The sequence below is a fragment of the Eubalaena glacialis genome, chromosome 6, assembly GCF_028564815.1.
Source record: "Eubalaena glacialis isolate mEubGla1 chromosome 6, mEubGla1.1.hap2.+ XY, whole genome shotgun sequence".
Classification (NCBI taxonomy): Eukaryota; Metazoa; Chordata; class Mammalia; order Artiodactyla; family Balaenidae; genus Eubalaena; species Eubalaena glacialis.
In genome coordinates this window covers 127,924,428-127,944,291 of record NC_083721.1, presented here as the reverse complement: position 1 = coordinate 127,944,291, position 19,864 = coordinate 127,924,428, and the positions used below count along the sequence as shown (strand labels likewise).

The following is a 19,864-nucleotide window of genomic DNA, read 5'->3' as shown; positions in this document are numbered from 1 at the left end:
CCCAGAGTTCACACAGGAAGTGGGAGGCCTGGAATTTGAACAGAGGCACCCTGAATTTAGAGGTCATACTTTTAGCCATCCTGCCATCCTTCCCTCTGGAAAATGAAGATGAATAGATATTTCATGTGACAAAGGCTGAATTTGATGACTTGCATTTTGCTCTCTTAATCCCCACCCCAACTCCTTCTTGGAAAATGAAAGATGTTTGTGTGAGCTTCCCACTGTCTCCAGGACACTACACTTAGAAAGCTTCATTGATTTCTTTTACTATATGGTTGCAATTTTGCCTGCTCTTCATAAACCCTCAAAAACAAGCCTCATGAGGTGACCAAAGCAACTGGCAGGTGTGATGATCCTAAAGCTCTTCTGTGCCTGATTTCTCTCCAGAGAGGGACTTGTCCCCTCTAACCAGGGGTGGCAAAAGGAATGAAAACTTTGCTAGGACTGTGCCTTCACTGACTTTTCCTTCGTTATTTATTTGCTTCTTTATTTACACTCCTTCAAAAAGGACTCGATGTGGAATTTCTCATCAGAGATAAACACTAAAATATCTAGATGAGAAAGAGATGCCCACAGTCCCCACAGAATAAAGGGAATCGATACTGAGGATGTCTTGGGCTTCTCCAACAGAAGAGGCTTCTGGAAGGAGGTGTTGTGGAAGATATCTTACCCAGTAGCAGGAGGAGACACTCAAGAACTGCTGATGTAAGGCCATACCAAGGTCCCCCTGCACAAAACCATTTCCCTGATTATTTTAAAATCTGTATCTCTAAAGAAAAGGAAGATCCAGGGAGAGAAGAGTGAGGAAGGGAAGGAAAGAGGCCCCCTCCTTGACACCATGTCTTATTATTGGGAAGAGATTCCTCCATTATCAGTTCTGGACCACTTGCCTTGCTGAGGACAAAGAGAAGCAAACATGTGATGGGCTGCTGTTGGGATGGATGGTTCTACAGGACTGAGGGTAGGGGCAGACGGAGGCAGTACCAGAGAAGCTACAAACAGGCTGTGGCTTCTGTCTGTGGCTCAAGAAGGGCTGCCATGGCTGAAGTCAAGGTTAGGTCTCTGAGGCTTCTCAGACCCACCTGGCAAATATTTCCTGTGCTCAGAGCTAGGTGTGGAGGGATCAAAAATAAACTCACAATTCCTGCCTTTAAAGAGTTCTTAGTTACAGGAAGAGGCAGGCACACGAATGGATAATTCCAAGATGATATCCTACAGGACCCATTCACACTTCCTACCACTGTCTAGTGAGCATGTGCTCTGTGTTGGGCATTGTGCAGCATGATGGGGATTCAGGGTCACCGTCAGCTTGGAGTCTAATGTTGTAGTCTAAAGCTGAATATGCTGTGAGAGCACAGAGGAGGGTTTCAACCCAGACTGGAGAAATCCTGAAAGGTTACATGGAGATGGTGACAGACAGAAGAGAATGGAAAGGGTACTCCATGCAGAAGAAATGGCATGATTGAATGCTCAATAGTATGAAACATTTTGTACCTAGGACACGACGAGACTGGTCAAGTGCGGACCGCAGCTTACAGCACTGTGACTTTTAGATATACCTAAGAAAAAGCCCTCCTGTCTACCAGTGATTGGTCCTTTAGATTGACCTCTAGAGCGTGGGCTATAGCAGCTTCATGATCTCATCCTCCAGGAGAGGACACAGCTCTGCGGAGCTCTGAGTAAAAACATGTAATTGGGTGTATTCTCTTTTACTTGTAGTCGTTATCATTTAAACATCCTCCCTTGGCAAGTTCCCTGGTGATGAACCTCACAACATTGTGTGCAATCTTTGCTTATGGCTCAGAGAAACCCCTTAAAGTATGGCTGGTTAATGCAGGGGTTCAGAGGTAAACCCAAATTACCTGGTTAGCTGGAATGTGGCAGGGTTGCAATGCAGGGGAGATGCACATCTCCTTTGCTCGCTGGGGAAGGAATAACATGGATTGGGGCCCTACTGCATGTCAGGCCCGCATTGTTGAGTCTGGTCCTCACCCCCCCAGTGTGGTCCCTACTTCACTGATGAGGTGCCTGAGGCTAGGAGACCTTCACTCACCTGCCCAAGAAATTCCTGACCTGATTGAGTCAAGCCAAGATCATTGCGGCATCCACTTCAAATGAACTTCTCTGAGGCTTCCCATGGGCATTCATCCTTGACATTCATGTCTCAGCTCAGACAGGAACTCTCTCCATCTAAAGAGTCACCATTTTTCCTTTCATAGCACTTACCCTCCCTGACAGGACAGCACAGACATATTCATTATCTGCCTCTCTCTCCCAGCTCCACAAGGCAGGGACCCTTCCTGACTCCTTCACTGCTGTATCCGTGATGCTACAAGCAGAGCCAGGTACATAAGAACCCCAAACAAATAAATGCTTTCTTACTGAACAAAGCCATCTGGCGTCCCTAAGCCCAGCCCTTCCACTCCACTGGTTTCCTGGTTTCCTCAAGGTGGCCCATGAGGTGTTTGTGGGGAGCCCCTTGGTGGCTGATGAATGACCCTAAATTCAGGACTCTCTGAGTTTCTCAAGGGTGAGGGCAGGCAGTCCATAGATTTTCATTTCTACCTTAGCAAAAGGATACCATCTAGCAATGTGACAAATGTTTGAGATTCACAAACTAATAGTATCCACAACTCATGTTCCTTGATGATTCAGACTTCTACCCACAAGTCTGGCTCCGGCTGGCACAGACCTCTCAGGCAGGTGTCGCTATCAGCAAACGCTGTTGCCAGTCACCATGAGCGTGGCCTTGACTCGCCTCTGACTTTCAGTGGCTGCTATTGCTGTTTCAATCAATTCTTGTGTACACTCATGCTTGGTGTGTATTTTTGTTGATTGCTCTGTTTTGTGTGGTACCATTTTGATCGTGATTTCGTTCCTCTCCAGCGTTTTATTGTCTCCAAGTTATTTATCCACTAAAAAGCAGGGATAAGACCATCAGCCCTACTTAAGTGGGTCACAGTGCTGAATGTTTGAGAAAGACTCCTTGCACCTCACCTCGTGGCCTCATGTAATCCTGAATTACCTTGCTCGCCTTTATTTTGTGACCAGAGGTATACGTTCCTAAAACTCACCTTGCTGGGAAAAACGGGGAAAATGGGGCGAGGGGCTTGACACTTGAAAATATCATCAGTGACACATAAAAAAGAGAGAGAGAGAAAACATTAGCACGGTTTTACTTTTACACAGGTTAAATGGTTAAGAAATAGATAAGTACTAAAATAAGCAGTACTTGAAGAGACCTGAGGTTTGCTTGTGGAAATGGACACAGGAAAGGTTGCAGCTGGTACGTTACTGTGAAGAGGGTTTTCTGATGGGAATGGAAAGTTGTAACAGTGGTGCAGGCGGGTGTGGCTCTGCACACATGGTGAGGGGAGTAGCTGGTAGATGTTTGAGGTCTGTGCCTGCGCCTGTTTTGTACATTCCTACATGGCTCGGCTCGGCTCAGCTGGGTGCAGGTTTCTGCATTCACCTAATATTTCTCGTGCAAGAAATCTTGCATAAGCAAATGTGAAATTCCCATTATCCTCAAATTGTTTCCTAATATATCAATTGTGTTGGAACAAATTCACGTTTTCAAAACATGTGTTATAGCGGAACTGTCTGTACCTGACTTACTGTCATCCTTTCCTTGTTTGCTCAGATTGGACCAAGAGGATTGAATACCAGCCTGGCTCAGGGAGTGTGCCCCTGTTCCCCAGCATCCAGCTGGAGACGTGTGACGGGGCTGTGTCCTCCATCCAGATCACCACAGAGCTGCAGACCAACTACATCGGGAAGGGCTGTGACCGTGAGACCTACTCTGAGAAATCCCTTCAGAAATTATGTGGTAGGTTTTTCCCTGTTGAGATTATTTTTTAATTACTTTTTTTAGACAATATATACAAAGCATATCTTATTATATTATGAAAGAATCATCCCTCCCCACTTCATTGGTATATGTAACCTCTGGATAGATATTGTTTACTTATCATGGTTAAAGGGTCAGAAGGCACAGCTTTTGGCATCAGACACACCTGATCAGATCCCACCATGTACCAACTGTATGGCTGTGGGCAAGTGATGTGACAAAACCTCTATTCTTCATCAGTAAAATAGGGATTCATGACCTCATGGGTTGTTTTTTTTAAATTAATTTATTTATTTATTTATTTATTTTTGGCCGCGTTGGGTCTTCATTGCTGCACGTGGGCTTTCTCTAGTTGCAGCGCGCTGGCTTCTCATTGTGGTAACTTCTCTTGTTGCAGAGAACGGACTCTAGGCGCGCAGGCTTCAGTAGTTGTGGTGCATGGGCTTAGTTGCTCCGCGGCATGTGGGATCTTCCCGGACCAGGGCTCAAACCCTTGTCCCCTGCATTGGCAGGTGGATTCTTAACCACTGCGCCACCAGGGAAGCCCAACACCATGTGTTTAAGAGCACCTAGCACAGGGCCTGAAGGAACAGGGCTCCCTTCCACTGTGTTAGTTTACAGAGAGGTGCCTGCCCAGGGGCCAGTGTGAAGGGTGGTGTCAGCCACTTGGGGAGAGCTGGGTCTACCTCCCCCAGGACCAGCTATGAAACTTGAGGGCTTAGTGCAAATGAAAGTGCAGGACCCTTTTCCAAAATTATTAAGAATTTTAAGGCAGCAACAGCAAAGCATTAAACCAAGCTGGGGGCCTCGTGTGGTTGCTCAGGTCACGTGCCGGTGAAGCCGGGCCTGGCTGCCCACGTCGGAGAAGAAGAGCTAGGGTGAGAGTGGAGGTGGGAGGTGGAAAGTCCAAGTGTGGGGGACAGAGGGCTTGCTGTCCACGGGCTGAAAGATGGCGCCCCAAGAAAGGAACAGGCCAGAACTAGGAGCCAGGCTGGTGGAGGTTCTATACAAGGAAGCTTAGTTTACTGAGCACCTGCTATGTGCACCCTCCTAGAATCTTCACATGCCCTACCCTAATCTCCCCACTACACTGAGGAGGGTCTTATTCACCCAGTTTTAAAGATGGACAATTTGAGGCCCAGAGAGGAAAACTGACTTGTTCAAGGTCACGCAGATAGAAAGTGACAGAGCCAGACTTTGACGGTAGGTCTATGGGAATGAAGGGCTCTTTGGCTCAGGATCTGTGACTCCGGGTCAGGCCTCTGGAGCTGGAACGTAAACCTCTCAAGTCAGCTGTGGAATAAGACACTCAGTACGGTGGGAATGGTGCCATGTGCTTGGTAAACCACACCGTGCACAGGTTGATGGGCCTCCTTCATCCCCACCACGTATATTTCATTTCTTTCCTGTTCTCTCCAAGAATATTCAGGCCCTCACGCTGACTCTCCAGCTGGGCTGTGGGCAGCTTAGGAAAGAGCTTCCTCTTAGACAGGGCCTACACTTGGGGGTAACTCCATCCCCACCAAGGAAAAGGAGGCTCCCGAACACACAGCGTAGCCTGCATCCCCTCCTGGGGACCCCTCGACTACTCTCTTCGGGGCAGTTTTTCTCTCTCAACATTGACACACACACACACACTCATGCACACACAGTGCACACACATGCACACACAGGTACACACATGCATACACAAATACGCACACACATGCACATACGTGCACGCGGGCCCACACACACCCACCTTCACGCACACAGCTCTTGCCCAAAGGACCAAGTGACAATTTGAGAACTGAATGTGAAATATACCCTGCTCGGGTATCATCGCGTCCTATTTGTCATGTCACCAGGCTGGCAAGGAAGGCATGTGGGAAGGCACGTTTTTCCAGAATGATGCAGGAGATTGGGAAAAACATCACGACCTCCATATTCCAAACTCCTCTTGTAAAAATGGCTATCAGGGGCCCGCAGTATTGAGAAAGCTGCCTGTGGTGCTCTCCTTCAGTCCAGGAGCGGAGAAGCCAGCTCCGCTGACATCTTACTTTGAATGAATATCCCATTTCGCTCCCCGCGCACCTGAATTATAAGTCAACTCAACCCCATGCCACCGCGGGTGACGGTTGTTTCCTAAACTCCTCCAGGTTAGAAGGAGATGATGGAATCAGCTTGTTAAAGATCAGATGGGCCCAAGGGCACACACTGGTGATTTGATTCTGAATGTTGCGAGGGGGAGACCAGGAGATAGGGAAAGTGAGAAGGATTTTCTGAGCGAAGAATCTTTAGAGCCAGATTGCATCTGGTTGTTAACATAGCTCATTGCTTCTGGGCTGCCAGCCTCACCTGGCAGGAAGGCAGGTTAATTCAGTCAGGAAAGCACTTTCCCCTGAGATGCGAGCTTATCTGGTGCTGGGAGCGACCATTTGTTAAGAGAAGTCTGCGTGTATTTCTGGTGACCTTCCCGGCAGTGCCACCCTCCCATCGCACTTCTGGGAACCCTGAGTGAGCCTGACCGGCAGGGCCACTCCTGCCTCCAGATTAAGAGTCTGACTCTTGAATCCGCGGAGGGAGAGTTCAGGAAGGGAGGGCAGGGGCAAATGAGTGAGACAGATGCCCATCTGCGCTGGGGTCTGCTTCCTCAGGCCCCATGTGCTCTCCAAACCGTGAGGGAAAGGCAGGCCGGATCGCTTCTAAAGCAGAGCCTGGGTTGTAATTCCTGACTCCCGTGGGGCACCTTAGGTTCTGGAGACAAGCTTCTCTGTGTTTTCAGTGGACGGTCAACAAGTTGCTGGCGGGGTTTCCCAGCCAGGGAGCCACCATGACACTTTAAGCCCCAAGTGTTCATACATTTTTTATTCTACAAATCTTTATTGACTTTGGATGGAAACAGGGAGACCAATTAAGATGTTATCGTCATAGTCTAAGCAAGAGAGAATGATTTCTGAACCGGGAGAGTGGCGGTAGGGATGAATTTAAGACAGATTTAGGAGGCAAAATCAGCAAGAGTCAATCACTGTTTAGCTGTTAGCAGTGAAAAAGAAGGAATCTTAGAAGATTCTAATGTGAGCATCTAACTGGATGAGAGTGCCACCAACCAGTGGTCACCAAATTCGGGGCAAGGACAGATTTAGGGGACAACGATGACTGGACCTGTGGAACATCCAGGTGTGGATGCCTAGCCCTAGCCTGACTCTCCACCCTCCCGAGGACCCACCTCCATCCTGCTGATCCATCCTTAGAGCCCATTTCTTCCTGGTGTCCTGCCTCTTCTTGGCCAGGCTACCCCATCTGTCCCCGTTCCCAGCTCATTCCCATCCCTAGGCCTTTGTTCATGTTTTCTTCCCGCTAGAATCTCTCTCTCCTTTGCCATCCCAAACGCTTCCTTTAAGTCAATATTCGCCTGCCCTCTGTGCTCACCAGGGACAGTCCTGGGGCGCTTCCTGGCATCTTTGAGTTCTGGCGTTGCTTCTGTGACATGTGTTGTTGTGCGGTGACCCAGACAAGGGTGTCTCCCCAGAGGCGCCTTGTGGAGGTCCAGTCACTGCCCACCTGCTTCCTCCTCCTGCAACGTCGCTCCACAACGAGCAATGATGGGATCCTGCGTAAGGGGCCGTCGGACAACAGCTGGGCAAAGCTGCTGTCGGGGAACACCGGACAGGTGCAGTAGCACCAGAAATAGCCTCTTTGTTTCCAGGGGAACACTGGACGTCAGGCATATTGCTGCCTGCAGTTTGTGCACTGAAACACTTCCATTCCACCTTGAAACAAAAACGATACAGGGCCCTGCACCTGTGTCCCCTTCAGCTTGTAGGACCAAACTTAGCCTAACGTGGTCCCCCATTGCCACTGGCTTACATGAAGCCAGGCCTCTTGGGGAAGTTGGGCAAGCTGCTTATCACTTCCTCTGGGTTCAGAGATTCAAGATGAAGGGATCTCCCATCTCAGTCCCAGGCTTTCCCGAGGTGAAGTGTCACAGAACTGCCTTGAGTATGAAATGCATGATGAAGCCCCAGTGTCTCTTGGCCAAATTAAACTTGACATTAACCAGAGCCCAAGAAAAGGCTCACTTCCGTGCCCCTGAGTCTCTGCATATTACAATAAACAGCAAAGCAGTTTGTGACACACACGTCCTTTGGAGACCAGAGGCCAGGGCTGCTCCTCCCTGGAATCACAGGCTCCCGACATCTGGCCGGCACCTCCCCATACGACACTCGGGGTCAGCTGCTTTGTATATGGAGAGTCAAGAGCTGCGAGGACAGGTCCTGTTGAAGGAAAGGCTGCAGAGCGAGAGCCTGCTGCTAAATCAAGGGACTGATCTGTCAGACCAGGTCAGATTACCAGTCGGTGAGCTGTTCTCAGGATTTATACACTTGTGCGTCCAGGAGGTCTTCGTAGCGAATCCATTCATTCATCCATTCATGTATTTATTAATTCAGCAAATATTTGTTCAGTGTCCCAATGTTCTAACTTGTGAGGTTATCTAGAATTTAGTAAGACTACTTAACAATTTAGTCTCCTGGGGAAGACAGACATGTAAAAAAAGTTCAGTCCATGGCTTTCTACTACACCGTGCAGCTTAACAGAGCTTGCCCTCACTAAGAATCACAGTTCAAGGCTTTTATACCTTCAGAATACCCCAACCAGGGGAAGCCATCATCAGTTCCTCCAAGATGCCTCTACACAGCTGGAGCTTCAGGGGGGGCAGAACCAGCCCCCAAGTCATAGCCAGTGTTTCCATTCTCAGGGAGCTGAAGTGGGCCTCTGACTCTAAGGAAAACTGCTGCACACGTGTTGGGAATCCCATTAAATCACTACTCATACATGAGCAAGTGTGCACACACTGACCCACGGGTGATGACAGTGAGCCGTGGGCTTCTCTTTGGATATGACTTCTTTGAAGTCAATTAAGCAGCTACCATACAGCATGCCCTTCTATTCTTGGAGAAGGTTTTTGCCTGCAGTGGCCTTTCCCAGGCTGGTCAGCAACTGGGTATCCACAGCCCTGCCCCAAGAGATTGGCTGACCACCCTCATCCAAAGCCCAGCTTGCTTCACCTGGACAATTCAAGGCTTTTGAGGAACCCCTCTTGTGTAGGATTCCAAAGGTGGAATGATAGTCTGATGATAGGATCAACAGTATGAGCTCCAGAAAGGACATCAGAAAGTCCTCCACATCCATCCTGAAGGTATGCAGATAGAGAAGTGCGAATGGTAGCCGCTGATGTCAGTCACTTAATGTGGTTTATCAGTCAGGATAGGGCAGGTTATGCTGCAGTAACAAATGATCTCAAAATCTATTGGCTTAAAATAACAAAGGTTTATTTTCCATTCCTACCACATGTCCTTCTTGGGTTGACTGTGGCTCTGCTCTATGTTAGTTTCCCACTGGGATCCAGGCTAACAGAAAAGTCTCTATCTAGAACATTGTTGATCTCATGGCAGATGGAAAAAACACGTGGTGAACCATGGACTGGCTTGTAAATCTTCTGCCCTAAGATGACACGTCACTTGCACTCACATTTCATTGGTCAGAAAAAGTCACAAGGCCAAGTGATATCAGTGGGTCAGAAAAGTATGTTGAGAACAGAATGCTTTCTATCATCATGTAGTTCAAGTACAGCCTTTGTCAAGAGGGCCTCCCTGGCTCCCCCTAAGACTCTCTATCAATGAACTCTTCCACGCACCAAAACTAAAAGACTTTCTACTGGGTGACTAGAGGTAGGGCCCATTTCTATCTGGTTCGTTGCTGCATTCTCACCACAGTGCCTGGCATAACTTAGACATTACATAAGCATTTAATGGAGTAACATGGAGTTGCTATTGCTAATCGTGAGAATACTCTATAGAATGAGGCCTGTGTCCTTGAGTACAATGGTTCCTCTCCCCTGAGACCCTCTCCTTCTTGCCATCCTTTCCCATGCCCCAAGGTGGACCATGAGGAGGCATGACTGAGGCTCCATGTCTGTCACCATTGCCACAGGCCTACCGTGAAGTGCTAAGGACACTCTGCCCTCACCCAGCAATTAAGAAGTCAGACAGCGACCACTGTCCCCAGGCTCCATGTGGGCTCTCGCTCCACCGTGTGTCCTGAAATCTGCCTAAGTCACCCCTGTCTTTATCTCCTTGCTGGCTCAGAGATGCTTCCTCACCCTGATGGGGCTCAGGGACTTCAAACCAGACCTCACCTCTGGTTGTAAGCCCCCTGCCCTCAGGCTGCAGCTGCTGTGCACCAGACCAGTGTGAACCCTCAGCAGTGTGGTGGGTCCCAGGGACCTCTGTGAGGGTCCCTAAGGGCGTCTTAAATACACACTGATGTGCAGGTGCTACTCTTCCACCTTTGTGAGTTATGCATCCTGTTTACCCACTGCTTTCCATGGGATCCTTGGGGGAGAGGAGCAAGAACTTCAGGAGAAAGGGAGATCTCTCTCAGTTTATTTAAGTGCACTGAGAAAATGAAATACAATCTGTTAAGTCTGTGAAAGCCTGCACCAGCTGGTAAAATGCAGTGTGATGCTTCCCAGGAGGCAACATCTGTGGGTCGGGCAGGGTGGCACGCTGCTCCCCTCACCAGGGAAGACACGGAGCTCCACAATGATGGCCTTGCCAAGGCACATGCCTCTCTGTGGACAGCCACCTGCCCAGGGAGGTGGGGTCCTGGAAGCTGGCCTGGGCTTGGCAGGACACTATGCTGTGTGACAGAAAGAACATTGCTGGGGGTCTGAGAGCTGGGCTTGCCTCTAGCTAGCTGAGCGGCTGTGTGATCCTGGTCAAGTCATTTCCCCTCTCTGGGCCTCAGTTTCCATGTTTGTAAGATGTGTAGGAGGTTGGGGGTGGGTAGGGATATATTGGGAGTATGGAATTAACAGATGCACACTACCATATATAAAGTAGATAAACAACACTGTTTACTGTATAGCACAGGGAACTATATTCACTATCCTGTAATAAACTATAAAGGAAAAGAATCAAAAAAAGTATATAAATATATACGTATGTATATTTTATAACCAAATCACTTTGCTGTACACCTGAAACTAATACAATATTATAAATCAACTATACTTCAATTTTTTAAAATGTGCAGTAGGTTGCAAGATCTCCCTCCAGGTTGACTGAGGTGGTGCAGCGGGAGTGTGGGCTTCAGGGCTGGCAAACCCTGATGATGGGTCCCCTTACTAGCTGGTTGTGATTCTAGGCTCGCTGAGCTTCAAGTTTCTTATCTGTAAACTGGAATCATAATTGTACTCACCACATTGATGAGTAACTAAGAAAAAGCATTGAAGTACTTAATTAAAGTCTGACGCTCACTCAGTGCCCAATAAAATGTTCCAAGGAAACTAAGAATAAAGGTCTGTCAAAATTATAATTCAAAAAGATACATGCACCGCTGTGTTCATAGCAGCACTATTTACAATAGCCAAGATATGGAAACAACCTAAATGTCCATTGACAGATGAGTGGATAAAGAAGATGTGGTACATATATACAATGGAATGTTACTCAGCCATAAAAAAGGAATGAAATAATGCCATTTGCAGCAACATGGATGGACCTAGAGATTATCATACTAGGTGAGGTCCAAAAGAGAAAGACAAACATCATGTGATATCACTTATATGTGGAATCTAAAATATGACACAAATGAACTTATTTACGAAACAGAAACAGACTCACAGACATAGAAAACAGACTTGCAGTTGCCAAGGAGTAAGGGAGGTGGGGAGGAGGGATAGAGTGGGAGTTTGGGGTTAGCAGATGTAAGCTATTACCTATAGAATGGATAAACAGCAAGGTCCTACTCTACAGCACTGGGAACTATTTTCAATACCCTGTGTTAAACCATAATGGAAAAGAATATAAAAAAGAATGTAAACATATGTATAACTGAATCACTTTGCTGTACTGCTAAAACTACTATAACACTGTAAATCAACTATACATCAATTTAAAAAAAAAGAATAAATGTCTGTAACTCTGAAAAGTTAATTTCCCTAAATATATGTGTATAGAATAACCCCGACCAGGGCTGACCTTTGGCAAAATGTAACCAATTTTGCCTCCTAACCTTCTCTTTTCTGTCTTCTCCCACATCATCCCCCAACTCGCCCTTGCTCTGCACCTCCCTCCCTATATCCAGACTTGTTCGGGGGAAAAATTGCAATCAGCTCCTTTCACTAGTCTAAGGTGTTAATTACAGCGTGCATTCTGCAGCATTGGCTCCTTAACAACAACAAGGTCCTCAGTCAAAAAGGAACCTCAGAGGGTGGAGTTCTGAGCCCTGTCAGCCCTGCCCTGGTTCCCCCATGCTCAGGCCTGCGGCTCTGTGTGGGCCCTGTACTGGGCCCTGCTAGATTGTGTTGGCTGCTCTGGCTTGAGCTAGAAGTCAGGAGCCCTGGGTGCTCAGCCTGAGTCTCCCTGGCCACCTGAAATTTCGGGAACCAACACATTCCCTGTGAGCCCTAGTCACCAGCTGTCGTCATGCTGGACAAATCCTGGTGTCCGAGCCAACTCACTCATGGGGCAGAGCAGCTGTTGCCAGGTTGCATTATTCTGCGGGGTTCTAGGAAGATGAGCTTGGTCCAAAGACTACATATCTCCCACTCCCCAGCCACCCCCAAATCTCTACCTGCTACCACCTTGATAGAGTTCTTTCTTTCAAATACCTATGGAGGGTGATAACCTTTAAGGCTTTGTTAGTCGTTAAAACATTAGTGTGAATTAGCTTATCAGATAAGTAAAATGGACATCAAATAAGTCTCAAGGATTATAGGAGAACAAGTAATATTGATGAGAGGTGGGGGGCATGAACAAGAGGCTGGATGAAGAGGCTCACGCGAGCATTGGGTAATGGCCGGAAGCATCTCACGGAGGCACTGGGTAGAAGAAAAGGCAGTTATAAACATTAATGGAGCACCTACTATGTGTCAGGCATGCTACCAGGCAAAAGCCCCAAGAAAAATGCATTAATAATGTAGTCAACGCTGCCCACACTTCCCCTTGCTGAGCATAGCTGCAGGGTGATCATAAATTAAGAGACCGGAATCTCCACTCCCACCTCCCACCCCGCCACATCTCAGACACTGCAGGTCCCAGAGGCCTTTCCCAGGGCGAGCTCCTCACAGAGCTAAACAGAGCATCTGGCTCTCAGGATACAGATCTGTCACACAGCCAGCTTTCAGTTGCAAACCCACGGGCATCTGTTCCAAGGCTGCAGGGAAAACTGGCTAGGTTAAACATTTTCAAAGAAGTACATCGGATTCCAATATGGCACCTTCCGAGGGATTTTCATGTATCATTTTAACTGTAGATGTTTGTAATGGCTGACTCTGAAATGCAGCCCCTAGGTGACGTGAGGCCCTGATATACAGAATTCAGAAGTCCAATGATCCCAGACAAATGGCAGGTAATACACACCACCACTGTCCATTAAACCCATTTACGACTGCCGGGTCAGTGCTGTGCCAGGTGGGAGCCCCCACACACTTGGTCCCCTGCACCGGGCATACTTTGGACTCCCTGGCTCTTGTTTCCTGGTATCAGGAAGCCCCTGACCTTCCTCCTCCCCTGAGTAGCTGAGCCCTGCCCCTCTGTGGAACGTAAGGATGTAGAGAACACTGCTGGCAGCACCTGAGCTTCGGTGGGAAGTCCATGGCGGCCCAGTTATCTTCCCAGCTGGGCCGTCCTGTCTTCTGGGCCAGCCTTTCCGGCTCACTCAGCTCCGCCCTCCACAAAGCTGTTGGTGTGATTCTCCCAAGACACAAATCTGCCTATGGCACTCCCACGGCCTCAGGATATCCTTAGCCTGGAATCACAGTGGTAGCAGAAATAATAGCAGCTCCAACAATAACGACAGAGTCATAGCTAACGTGGAGCGAGCTCCGCTCGTGGCGTGCCGAGCATGCTGCCCCAAGCGCAGGTGCTGTCTCTTATTCAGTGCCCACAGCAGCTGGGAGGGCAGGTGGCAGAGAAGGGGGTGGAGAGTCGGAAAGGTGAGGTCACTGGTCACAGTCACAAGGCTAGCAAGCCAGGCCGCCACCAGGCGTCAGGTTCAAGTTTTGCTGACTTCAGAACCCGTGTTGTCAACTGCTATACCATTTGGCCTAAACGAATGGTTGGAAAAAAGTGTGGTGAGTGCAAAGTGACTCATACTCTTTCTCATGGGGTCAGGACCCGAACTTTCCCCATCACAGCTCTGATCACACTGCATCCCAATTGTCTGTCAATTTGTTGGGTCTGAGCTCCTCCAGGTCAGGGACTGTGCTGATTCACATTTACTTCGCCAGCACCCAGCAGGGGTCTTGGCACCCGATTGGTGCTCAATCAATGGCTGACAGGGTAACGGATGGATGAGCGCGTGAATGAATCCATCGATCCGAATCAAACCCTGGCCTTCTCCAGGAACCTTGTCTGCTTATCGAAACCCCCAGCGTAATCTCATTTCTCTAAATTCCTCCAGCACTTTTTTCTTGTATAATAGTTAATTGCACTCTGTCCTCCCACATGCAATACTCTTGTCTGTAAGTTACTGATGCCTCCCCAAGCCGACCATTAGCAACATGGGCAAGGATGGCATTTAACCCTTCTTTTCCCAAGTCACCTAGCTCAGGCTGAGCACCTAGCTCTGGGTAAGTACGCCGCGTAGTTCATTCTGACCCAGGAGCAGAAAACAGAACGTGAGGACACCCACCCTGGGAGGACTGACCCTTTGTTCTTTCTGTCCCCATCCCCTGCAGGAGCCTCCTCTGGCATCATCGACCTCTTGCCGTCCCCCAGCGCCGCCACCAACTGGACCGCAGGACTGCTGGTGGACAGCAGCGAGATGATCTTCAAGTTCGACGGCAGGCACGGTGCCAAGATTCCTGACGGGGTTGTACCCAAGAACCTGACGGATCAGTTCACTATCACCATGTGGATGAAGCACGGCCCCAGCCCTGGCGTGAGAGCTGAGAAGGAAACCATCCTCTGCAACTCAGATAAAACCGGTGAGTCTTGCATCCAGCCCTCCTGGCGTCTGCCCCCTATGTCCCAGCTGGTCAGGCACGGCCACGGCCACCAAGGGCGTGGGAGAAAAGCGGGAGTGTGAGAGGGGCCCTGGGAAAATATTCTGGTCTCTGGTTTTCTGGCTGATGATTTCCTTGCCCTGGGGTAGAGCAGGACCAGGAAAGGGAGGCAGGGTACAGACACAAAGAGTCAAAAAGCTGGGATTGGTGGTTTTCAGACTGGGTTCTTCAGAACCCCAGCGTCCCCAGAAGTAACTTAGGGCTGCTATATGAGGTGGGGTTGGGGGAGGAGGCTTCATCCTTACTTCAAGCAAAGCAGCTCTACCTTCACTGTATTATATTAATATATAGACAGATTTCCAGAAGTTTATTTTCAATGAAAGGGTCCTGCTAATTTACAACAGCAGTTTGAAAATCACTGCTGTGCGTAATAATGATAGCTAAGCTTTGTTAGGCATTTTTCAGCTTGCTGAGCCTGTGTAAGGCAGTTCACAGCTTGGTGGTTAAAAACACTCCACCACTTATTGGCTGTGTGATCTCGGGCAAGTGGGTTAACCTCTCTATGCCTCACTTTCTCAGTCTATAAAATGGGCATTATAGTATTATCTACCTCATAGGGTTTTTATCAGGATTAAATGACAATGTATGTATAGCGCAGTAGAACAGTACCTGATGCACCGGAAGTCTAATCTGTGTTAGCTCTTCCTATTCTAAACAGTGCCTCACATCTCTACAAACAATTTTACGAAAGCATTATTGTGTTTCCTGTTTTAAGGATAAGGAAACATCCCTGAGACGTTAAGTAGCTTGTCCCAAGTTATTCAGCTGGTAAGTATCAGAACTGGAATGTAAGCTTAGATCCAGCTAACTCCATCGCTATGCTCTGGTCACCACACCCCACATGCAAACACACACACACACACACACACACACACACACACACACAAATACTCTGATATCTTATGAAAATGTTATGTCTATCTTAAATTGTAAGTCCACATTTTCCCATTTCAAATGCTCCTCTTGTTAAAATACCCCAAATAAATGATAACTACTCTACACTGCAGCAGACAGTGAGAAGACAGGATAGAAGAACGGCTGACCGTTCAGCTTTGCTGCTGAACAGCCAAAGTTCACATCGCAGCTTTTCCACTACTTAAGGAAAATTGAGGAGTTGCTAATCTCACTGAGCCTTAGTTTTACCATATGTAGAATGGGGAAAATAAACATGAAATAAGGTATGAAATCACTTAGCGGCTTCAGATAAAAAATCTGTGCTCGACTAATTAACCTGATGTTGTTATTGTGATAATCATTATTATTTCTAGTTTTATTCCACATTTTACTACTACCAGGACCCCACATTTCCTGTTTCAATCAATATTTGCGGTAAAAGCCAATGAATTTTCTGGATATAGAAACTGAAACAGGGGGAGTTGCCCAGCTTTTCCCAGTCATATGGTGAATCTGTGTCAGAGCCAGTGCCAAGGATTTGTTTTCCAGGTCCTTCGTATAGGAAGGACCCCACAGATCCGCTTAAGGTGGCACTGAGGTTTGGGACTGGGTCCAGAGCTCAGCCCAGGACCCCAGGAATCACCCTGTGGCCCCATCTTTGCAGTGTCTGGTGGGGTGTCCCCACCATGATCCAGAGCCAGCATCAAGGAGACAATGGCTTAGGAGTATACAGATGCATGCAAAGCAGCCCTGGCTGGGGTTAGCGCCCACACACATATAGTCCTTTCTGAAATGTATCAAATACCCCTGGGAGGCAGGCCTGACAAATATAGACCTCTGGCTTACACAGGAGGAAATTAGAATATGAAAGGTTGAGCAACTGGCCGAGGATCACACAACTGATTATCAAAGGAACAGACTTGGCCCCAGCTCCTCTGGCCCGCGTTTCAGGTCCACGCTACTAGACCAGCGGCTCTCAACCCTGCTCTGCACTAGAATAACCTGGCGACCTTGTAAAAGCACCTAGATGCCAGGGCCCTGCCCCAGCTCAGGAAGTCAGAGTCTGGGCGATTCTTTTGTGCAGCCATGGCTGAAAACTCTGCATTAGATGATGATGCCTCGCTTTCATCAGAGCAGCACCCCGAACAGGCATGTCAGCCCCTCCAACCCGCAGGTTTTGGCACTGCTCAGCTTTGGGCTCAGTATAAAGTAACCCTTTGCAAATCAGTTCAACGCTGGCACAAGAAAAGATGCGGAAGATTTTCCTCTAATTTCTCTGACTTAAAAAAATACCTATAGATATCTCCTTGCCCTAAATAAAAAATTATCAGGAACAAATTAAAACTTGATTAGAGCTTTTATATATCAGAAAAATGTCCAAGTTATAAAAGCTACACATGTTTATAACAGGCAGCCTAAAGAGTACAAAAGAATACAAAAGTCACCTAAAATTCTAATACTTGGAGGGATTTTCTGTTAACAGTTGGTATATTTCACTACCAAATGAAATCTTATTTTTACTTCTATGTATATGTAGAATGTTGTTACAGTTTTCCATCTATTTTTATAATTCATGTGATACCATTATGTTATGTTTCTCTTAAATAACATTACATATATCCAGATCATTTCTCTACATGATAAAATATTCTTTAAAAATAAGAATTACATGACAGTCTTCTGTTATTAGGCTTTATTATACTTCATTTAACTGGCTCCCTTTTATTAGACACTTAGATTGTCTCCTTTTAAATGCAAATAAAACAATGCTGTAATAGGCATTCTTGTAATATATAATAAGCATTCTTGTATATACCTGTATGGATGCTTCTGATTATTTCCTGACCAGAAGCTGAATTACTGAGTCAAAGAATAGAAATGTTAGGAAGGCTATCGACGTAAATTACCAAGTCGCCCTTAGTGAAAATTGCACTAGTTTCCGTCTTGCCCACTAATTAAAACTTACCAATGCTGGCCTATCATGAAGTAATTTATTAATAGTTGGATAACAGAATTGATTAGTCACCAAGGGCTAATTGCAGTTTTCAGAAAGAAAGAAAACCACTCTCACCACCAACAAGAAGCATCTCGATGACTAACACCCTTTCATCAGTTTTTCCTCCTGCCATTGTCCAGCAACCCGAGGTGGGGCTGGGGAATGAGGTTGCTCAGCTTTGCCCAGACATTCGGGGACTCAAGATACTTCAATTATTTATCGCTACCATTTTCAACCACAGAACAGAAAGTTAGAATAGAGGGTTGAACACAGAAGGGTTTTATTAGCTAGACCAGAAAGTGGTGTGCCTCACTTCTACTCACACTTTCTGGGCCAGAATTTGTTCCCAAGGCTCCACCTAACCACGGGAGAAGCAGGATATGAGTTAAGCTACGTGTCTAGGAGCAAAGGAAACAAGGTTAGCTGAATACCCAGCAATGGCTCTACCGCAAGGATACTGCGTGAGGCACTGGTGCCCCCCTCCAACACCACCTTTGTTGGCCCTTATCTTTCCATTCCTGGTGTGAGCAGTTTCTTTCCTGCCCTGTCTTAGAAACTTCTCTCCCCACACACATCTGCTCCTTCTACAGGACCCCTTCTTCCTGGCATGCAACTCTCTTGCTAACTCTGAGTTTCATCTGAATGATACGTGCCACCTGTAGCGCTAGCTACTTTCATACAGGACTTTCCAAGACAGAGGGGCCAACCTGGTCCAGCAATCACCAGATGACAGAGACAGAGGTGCCAGCCTGACAGAGAGTGCTGGGATGGTCCCCCAGCCTGCTGGGAAAGAAACACTCCCACACTTCCAGGGATGCCCAGAAAACCACTCAGAGAGACCGAGGTTGTCTGAGGTAGAGAGGAGGTGGGAATCTCACTCCCAGCTGCCTGTTGGCTGAGCTGCAAACACTTGTACATCTGCTCCAGGCTGGTGTTGGAGCAGAGCCCAGGAGGAGTCTGGGGAAGTTTGACTCGTGTCCCAGGAGTTGAGGGTACATGAAAGCTGGACTTGACTCTTGCCCAGGGGGTGTGAAGGCAAGAGGATGATGGGGGCTGCCTCAGCAGTGGGGTGAGAGGAGAGGGGCAGCGGGGGAGGGGCGGCCCTACTACAATTTGGCGGAACACAGATGTTTCTGTTCTAGTCATGGGAACCAAATGGGCAACCAGAAATGGTCACAGCTACAGCCAAGAGGTCTGCATGCCAGGAAGAGGGGATCCAGCAGCAGGAGCAGATGTGGGCGGGAGGGAGAAGTGACCAAGGGAGGGCAATCATGAAAGGTGTCATGAACATCGTGAAAGGAATCATGAAAACATCACTTACACCAGGAATGGAGAGGTAAGAGACAAGAAAGGTGGGATTGAAGCTGGCACTAATGTCCCAGGAGGGACTGCATCACTTATCAGATCAATTCCTATGTAAAGATTATAACAGGCCCTTTCTTATGGGTTTGGGGGGGTGGGGAAAGGACGGCTAAAAACATATTTCACTGGGGCCCAAACCCACTTCCGTGGCCATGGGGGATCTCTGCAGAGCCTCTCCAAAAACCAGCCAGGGCACCCATTAAGGAGCCCATATGTAGACACCCACGTGACAGAGGACACTGGACATCCCTGGGAAAATGACAAACTTCACTGCTTCTTTAAAGAGACTCCACTTCTTTCCTTCTTATCTGCTTTCCCCTGCCCCTGACCATGACTGGAGCTGGAGGAGATTTGGGGAATGAAGGAAGAGTAAAAGAACACACCTTCCTCATCCTTTCCCCACTGGCGGCCACCAAGCCACGGGGCGAGGCTGAGTGGCAAAGAGGGGAAGATCTTTTAACTGATGAGACACTGGTGTTTGGTTTGGAGAGAACCCTTACAGACGATTTTAATATCTGAAAGTGACCAGAAGACGTTAGGATCTGCCAGAGACGTGGGCAAAGAAAGGGAGGGGAGTTGCCAGGGAGAACACTGAAGGACAGGGAAAGAAGTGAAGCTGATTTCTGAGTGTATCATGTCACCAGCACCGTGAAGAGCCAGTTACCCTGGTGTGGGTGGTGACCCCAGGGACCCAGCTCAGGGAGGGCGG

At 47.8% G+C, this 19,864-nt stretch overlaps 1 protein-coding gene across 1 annotated transcript in view; it reads left to right on the top strand.

Moving 5' to 3' along the window:
• The window catches only part of CLSTN2 (calsyntenin 2), a 660,240-nt gene that overhangs the window by 543,796 nt on the left and 96,580 nt on the right, over positions 1 to 19,864 (top strand). Inside the window, exons 6-7 of the mRNA XM_061194598.1 lie at positions 3,644 to 3,829; positions 14,577 to 14,825. Coding sequence (XP_061050581.1) covers positions 3,644 to 3,829; positions 14,577 to 14,825 — 435 coding nt within the window. The remainder of the gene's footprint in view (positions 1 to 3,643; positions 3,830 to 14,576; positions 14,826 to 19,864) is intronic.